The sequence below is a fragment of the Notothenia coriiceps genome, unplaced genomic scaffold (assembly GCF_000735185.1).
Source record: "Notothenia coriiceps isolate Sejong01 unplaced genomic scaffold, NC01 NC01_scaffold00000339, whole genome shotgun sequence".
NCBI classification, from domain to species: Eukaryota; Metazoa; Chordata; class Actinopteri; order Perciformes; family Nototheniidae; genus Notothenia; species Notothenia coriiceps.
Window position 1 is genome coordinate 24,523,673 of NW_011333040.1, and position 7,914 is coordinate 24,531,586.

Below are 7,914 nucleotides of genomic sequence, written 5' to 3' on the forward strand. Positions count from 1 at the left end.
ATTTAATCTATTGATTCGTGTTCACCAACACGATTTTCGCATTTTTTTCGTGTCACACAGAACGATTTTAAAAGCAATGCATTTCTATTGGTAGTATGTTTCGTGCCTGCACCAGGTCTTTTTGTCCGGTCGGGTCTTGGAAGACCAGAAGCTGTGTGGTTCATAAAAACATTTTCTTACTCAATATCTTACCCTAAGCCTAACCCTTTTATTTTAAATTGTATAATGTCGGAGTGTTTTTGCCGTCCGCGAGGAAAAGAAATGGGGCTCAGAGCCTCAGAATACTGAAATCTGTCATTTTTGTCATATTATTTCCTTCTAATTTGTTATTATTTACATTGCTTTTAAAATCGTTCTGTGTGACACGAAAAAAATGGCGAAGTCGTGTTGGTAAACACAAATCAATATATACATTTTGTAACTATAACACGAAATGCCGTGAGACTGTGTTGAATCGACAGGGTGTTCAGTAGATTATTCAAACTGGGACAAGAGATTATACTGTCGAATGATTTTTTTATGTAATTTGTTAATGTGTTCACAAACGATATAACATTCAATTCCCTGTTATTGGGATAAAGGCAGAAACTGTGTGAGTACTTTGGGTGAACCAATCCTTTAACATTGTAAATCCGAACTAAAGACTGTGCAAATGATAGAAGATCCTCGCAACCCAAGTCGTTTCCTGTGCCTCTCCACTCTCTCCTCACATCTGCACGATACCCATTGATCAGAGCGGGTTGACGAGCTACGACAGCAGGGAGTTTAAACTCAAGGGATCCTTCCTCTAACCCACTTACTAGCTTACTAGAGCCAGGAAATCCTTTTTCTCCCCATCACTCTATTCCTTAATGAATCCTCCTATCATCCGGAGCCCTAATGGAGTCTGTTTTGCTTGCTGATCAATGGGGAAAAGGAGCAACTGCTTCTTCTCTCTGTTACGGAGGGAGGTGCTGGGTTGCTGAGTCCCTCAACAGCCTCGATGGAAGCATGTGTGTGAACTCCTCTGTCAATCTGTCTGTCCTTTGATCTGAGTGGAGCGCAGTGAGAGGGGGGCAAAGATCCCTGAGTGGTGGAGGAAAATCACGGAAACACATTTATCACCACTTGCACACTTCACATATTTCCAAACACCATGCATGCAGAAAGAAAATGCAGAATTAACAGAAAGGGAGCTATTAGAAATTAGAAACTGAACCGTGGTTAACACTTTCATTTAACTTATCCGTCCCCATATTTCACCATCTTGCTGCGAGTCAAAACATCCCTTTACAAATTGGTTTGTGCAGTCACTTAGAAACATGCCCTAATAATAATTAACAAAACGCCTTGGGCTTTAAAATGATTTCCAAATGCAATCATTTTAGGGTAAAATTGATTATATCTAAAATTCAAATAAGGGAATAGCTTAACTTTAAACTAAAAGTCACTCCTACTTTAACATATTTGTATACATTCCCCCAGGGGAAAAAAAGAAAACTAATCAAACCCTCATTTCATCATGACATACCCAAAATTAAGGGTTGTGGCAAATGTTTAATATCTGGCGCATTTCTTACATAGTTTTGCGCCGGACGGTCAAATGTAGGAGAACTAAATCCAGGTTCAGAGAACAGGTGACAAAGGGTTTCATCTCAAAGAACACGTTTCAAATTTCCCAAAAGTGAGACAAGAAGACCCCAGACGACCTGATGGTTAAAGCTCAACAAACGCTCACACACTGAGAGAGACGGAGCGGGATCCATAGTCAGGCCCCTGATGGGTTCAAAAAGAGCGTACAGTTCAAATGCCTCACAGCTAAAGGTCACAAGCACCACACAGAGAGTCAAAAGTGAAGGAAATGTTCCTGCTTCCCCCTCCTGCCTCTCGCTCTGTCTCACACACACACACACACACACACACACACACACACACACACACACACACACACACACACACACACACACACACACACACACACACACACACACACACACAAATTCAAACATCAAAGGCCCTTAATCTTTCGCCTCTCATGTCTATCTTCCTCAATTCAATCCTGGTCTCATGCTCCGAGCGGCAGCAGTCTGACAGCAGGAAGTGGAACATTGTGCTGCAGGCACTACTTTTAAAGTTTATTTTCTTTCACTTACCCCTGTGCTCTGCAGCTGTGTGTTGACAGATGTAATAAAGCAGTCAAAATGCATATAGAGTTTTCGACTTTGTAAGTGAAACTGAAGTCAATTTGCACATTAATATTGGCAGTAGTTTAAATATCAAACATCTTAACAAGCATTATGATTTTTAAGTCTGTGGTATTATGAGTATATTTATGTTTAGGGTTTGGTGAAAACAGAAAACGAGTCATACTTAATTTAATATTCAATGCTTTCGTGATCTTCGGCCAAGGGGGTACAGCAGAATCTCATTGATTCATGATATTGATATTTGCCAGCCAATCCATCTATAATACTATTCTATTTTGATTAAGTCGTATTAATCCCCAACAACAAACCGAACCAGAAATGATCCAAACTAAATATGTAGCTGAAAGTGTGAGTTGGTGGCATATGAGTAATCGAGTGGAAACGTTTTCCAGCTCATTACTTTTCTGTCTCACACTTCTTCTCGACATTTCCCTGCACAGATTCACTTAAGATGCTGCAGGGATGTGAGCTTTGAGCAATTGATCGCTACAGTGTCAACACTTTGAATGCTTATCTAAATGTAGTTGGAGATAAGGGTTTGAAATGTACGAGGAGCTTTAAAATTCAAGTTGGTGAAAAGTATGTATAGTAGGGAACAGAAGAAGAAAAAATAAATAAGTAAGAACACTAGAGATGGTTGCATTTTCTATTGTTGCACGCTAAACCTGCAATGGATAATAATTCTCTATCTTAATAAATAGTCTGATCAAAGCATGTTCATCACAATTTCCCAAAGCTCCAGTTTTAATATGGCTTGTATTACTTGCCAACCCTCCCGATTTTCACGGGAGACTCCCGATTTCATAGTCCTCTCCCGGTTTCCTCCCGGGGTCATATTTCTCCCGCATTTCTCCCGATTTCTGACAAAATCAGATTTACTCAGGACTGTTTCCACTCTGACTTTTACAGCTACACCATTGTTTGGTTTCCATGGTAACGCGTCTCTTTAGTAGCGCGGGCAACTGAAAGTCCCGCGGTGGTTTTGAAATGCTCCCGATTTCTGAGGTCTCAAGGTTGGCAAGTATTTGCTTGTATAAGCAATACATTAGGAACAGGTTAATGTCTGGTATTTATGTCTAAAGAATGACTTAAACAATGAAAGTCTTATCATTGTTTCAAATTCTGCAAATCGATAAATCGAGTAATCATTTTAGACTCATTGTATACTAGCCAACACGTTCGATCAATACCCACAATGCAATTAGAGCACTGCTCATTGATTGGTGCCTTTCACTACAATTGTTCTTACAATGCAGAATCCATTATAAAAAATAATTATAATATGAATAGGCCTAGCTGTATGAATGATGTCAAGCTTTTCAAAAATGAAAATCTACACAATTATTCCACTTTTTTCAATTCAATCTGCTGTGGAAACCCGGGGGAGTGTTCTCTTCCCCTGTTCCACACTCCACGGTAGCTGATCATTTGCCTCCCCCGCATTACCGCACAGTTTGTGTTCATTTCAAACCACTGTGAGAGAGAAAAAAGATGAAAAAAGTACAAAAGTACAAAAGGGGGGACTGAGAGAGAGGAGTGATGACATAACAGGGGGGCTGACGTGCGTGAGAATGGAGGTGCTTACGTCAACTGTAACTGGGAGAAGAAGAGCAACCATTCCCTATGTAGGTCACATTAAAAACCCATGCAGCTACCACAAATTCATCCAACTAACCAACCAGCCTGCCGAGCAGCATTGAAATCACAACTGTAAGTACACTACTAGCTGTTAAAAATCAACTCAACTATCCATACGATACTGTTATATATCTAATAATCCAGACTAAATCTGAAGCACAGGCCCAGCTGAAAGGCCTGTTAAATTACTGATGAGTCTGGGGAGATGATATCATGTGCTCTGTTATTTTTACTTACATTAAAGACAAAAAAAAGGTTTTAAGCCGAGACGTCAATGGGGGATGCCTCGTGACTCGTCTTCAATCGATTTGGTCGTAAATTCATATTGTATTTTCGTTTTTTTGCAGAGTCCCATTCATCCTGACTTCTTGACTGTGAAATCACACCAACTTCCCACCATGTCATCACCTTTTACTCATGAATCCTAAGACATATTATACATCAAATAAAGCCATTAGTAAAACGACAATATACTGGTCTTAATGATGATGACTTTAATTAACTAATATTAGCGCCCCATTAGGGTTAATCATGATTACACAGGCAAAAACAATAATGATTGCATGGAAGCTTTGTCTAATCAATGTACCCAGCTGTTTGTAATTAAATATACAGGCAATGTGATTTCTAGAAACATCCCTTATATTGTGTCCTGATGAGTTACAGAAATGCGCTCTGCAAACCTGCCGCTCTACAGTTGTTATTGACCTGGAGCTTAATTGTAAGCGGGGTGGAGCACAGGAAGGAGAAGCTAACTGAAACATAATGAACGCGGGAGGGGGCTGTCTATGCAAATTCATGAGGGGAATACATAGAAAAGGGCAATGAAGGCAGTATGCTGATGCTAACTCATGGTGTTCTGATACCAGCACATGATGTAACCACTACAGATCTGTACAGAGAGCACTCACGGTGAGCCGTCCTGCCGGAGTCACTCTGTGAGCTCTCAGCAGAGTGGGCGGAGGAGGCGGACGACACGCTGGAGCTCCGGACGAAGCCGAACGCTGCCAGGCGGCCGGCGGGGAGACGGCTGGAGCTGAAGCCGGGGGGGCGAAGGCCGGACTGGCTCACTTTGGGCATCAGAGATCTGGAGGCCGCGGCTTGTGGCTGGGCTGCTGCTGACACTGGAGCAGGAGGAGGGGCAAGATGGGTGAAAACCTCATCTTCTAGAAAAGAAGAAAAACAAGCTTTCAGTATCCAGTAATAAGAATCTTTATTTGTATAGCACCTTTTTTTTTTTCAAGGATCCAAGGCTTTTATTGTCATTCGTACATAGCTACAGTCCCAGGCTCCACCAACAGTGCAACACAATACAACAGATAAAATAGCGGAAGTAAATACAATAAAATTGAATAAAAGTAGAACCTTTCATACGATGGTGAAGTTCAAGGTGCTTTAGACATTTCACAGAAAATTGATATCACAGTAATACAGTAACCAGGAATAACATAACTAACTAAAAATAGCATTGAGTAGACATATACATTTAGATTAAAGGTACAACGATGAAAATTGTGCATTAAAAGGAGGATAATGCAACAATATTTGAAAACATTTTAGAAAAGAAAGTTGTTCAGGAGTTGGGTTTGTTACATGGTGTGTCCTTAGCTGAACTGATATCAAAGAAGCTTCCAGAAAGCTCTCTGTGTTTCAACTTCTCTGGTAATCAGCTGCTCATGTTGTTGTTGCTGCAGCATGTGTTGCTGAACGGACAGCTCCATGAGAAAGGCTAAATGATGTGCTTGTGTTTGTGTTTGTGTTGAGAGACTGCTGTAGACTCATTAACTCAATAACACTCATATACCAACAAAATACAGGCGATTCAAAAATAGCTATGCTGTTTCTATCCCTAGTGATTAATTCATCATCCTGTGTTGACTAAGCTCTCAGTGGGTGTCAGGAAGTTTTCAGTGTTATGACTCCGACTGCTAGAGCAAGCAAATATAATAACAGTAGGCTATACACAACAACCTGCTAACAGCTGCTTTTGGCTTCGGCTGTGCTCGCAGACTGGGCTGGAAGCCAGCACTTTCTTTAATGCAAACATTGTTATGACGTTTAATCTGACAACAACAATTTAGGACACAGATGATTTATTGTTCCATTGCATACATTGTGTTTACCCGTGTTTAAACGCCATCAGTAATTCCTCATGAGTAGGCTATATAGGTATTACAGTGATTCTAACGGCATGAAACCATAGCTTTACCATTCAGGTTTCTGGACTTTAAACCAACAAAATGAAGGTTGATTAAAAGAGTCAGAGAGTCAAAGTCAAAGTCAGAGAAAGAAAAGACAGTGAATCTCAGAGAGAAAGGATGAAGGATGAAAAAGTAATCATAGCTCCATAATGGGAGCTATTGTCCGGTAGCAATGGGGAGAAATCCTCCCTCTTGGTAATCTATGGTTTCCAACTGAAAAACAGATGAAATGTTCAGGCATGAACAACCACGGCTGCACACATTTACACTGAGGGCAGTGAGCAAATCCTCAGGCCTTGGACAGAAGCCCCATCTTTTGCCACCCCAGCCTGCGGATAAGGTTTAGATTTGGGGTGGGAAGGGAACCATTATCCCCTGCTGGCGGCAGAGATAAGGTAGGCCGCCCTCCTTTCCTCAACTATTTGGCACAGCTGTGTGCTCCAGTTCGGCTACAGGGTGCCCACCACATCAATACCAAAAGGAAGCAACTCTGAGAGAGAGAAAACAAGCTGTGTTGGTGGAGAAAGACAAAGTGGGACAATAGGAGGGAGAAAAGCCTCCAGTGTAACTTATTACCTCACTCCTCCTTCCTCAATATCTGCCTGTGTGCCACGTGGAATGTTTATTAGATTGGAGCTCGCTCCTCTTGAGAAAGATAAATGTCCTAATTTCCCTCTCGCCTCCTACCACTCCCTCTGCGAGACGAGGGAGGGAAGAGAGTGCGACAAACATCTTAAGCCAAGAAATCGCAGACCTAAGATCCTTCTAAATGAAGATACACATTATGTGTCACATAAAGACAATACATTGACATTTGATGGAAATATTGATATGACTTTTACATTTTGGCGGTCTCTCCCTTAACCATGGTTTTTATTCAAATAAACTCACTCAGCCAAAGCGGCTTTTAAAAAAAAGTCTGACATTTATGAAAATGTGAATTTCCATGATAAATCGTAAAACCCTGGGTGTTGAAACTCACACCTGGGCTTGCAGTTTTCTCCCTTCATCCATTCCAGATTTTAAAATAAAACCACTTCATTTCCCCCCTATGTTTGAACAACTCCTTACAGCCCCTGAGAAATTAAAACATCTTCATACAAACACCTTAAAGCCCCTGTCACACTGTTCCGAAATGTACACCCGATGGACACGCGAATATTGAATTGTGAATTTCGCACGAAGATGGCCCCGAACCACACACGAAGGCAACGTTTACATTACATTTAAGACATACAACTGCAACGAAAGTAACACAAACAATTATGTTAAAGTATTATGATACTGTACTGATATTTTCCGACTTTGTTCTTTACTTTATCCGTCTTTATATGTAGAAGATATTAAGTTTTCTCCGTCATGTTGTTTCCATAGCAACAACAACTTCCTGTCAACTTGCCTTCAAAATAATATATTATATCCTTTTCAGTTTCACAGAACACAAATTGGGTTATTTACATAATATGTTTACATGATTTTGTTGTGCAATTAACAACCAGATGGACACACGATAAAGGAAATGTTCAAATTCGGCTCTGATCGTAGCAACATCGGGCCATTCGTGAGGGCATCTTAAGCCATCGTATGACCGCCGGTGGAGTTTCTCAGGCTCCGGCAGCAACTTCGTGAGCGGTGGCAAAATCTTTGGCATGCCAAAAAATTGCCGAAGGTTCATTTTCGTGTTGAATTCGTGTGTCAATTTTGCCCTTCGTAAGGCCATCGTTAGGACATCTTGTTATCATCGGTGCCATCGGGCATTCGCCCCGATCAGAGTGAGGGTGAATGCCCGATGGCATTTGTCAGGTATTATGTTTAGCGGCTATCCTTAAAATGGTAGACATAAGGACTTATAACGTCTTTTGTCTGCAATTACCTATGAATAACGTTTG

The 7,914-nt window shown here is 41.0% G+C and overlaps 1 protein-coding gene across 2 annotated transcripts in view; it reads right to left on the reverse strand.

Annotated features, from left to right (window-relative positions):
• LOC104949575 (microtubule-associated tumor suppressor candidate 2-like) overlaps window positions 1–7,914 on the reverse strand; it is a 40,520-nt gene that overhangs the window by 17,179 nt on the left and 15,427 nt on the right. For both annotated transcript variants that reach the window (XM_010775963.1, XM_010775957.1), the window contains exon 2: window positions 4,736–4,990. In XM_010775963.1, the coding sequence (XP_010774265.1) occupies window positions 4,736–4,904 (169 nt within the window). In that variant the 5' untranslated portion in view covers window positions 4,905–4,990. The remainder of the gene's footprint in view (window positions 1–4,735; window positions 4,991–7,914) is intronic.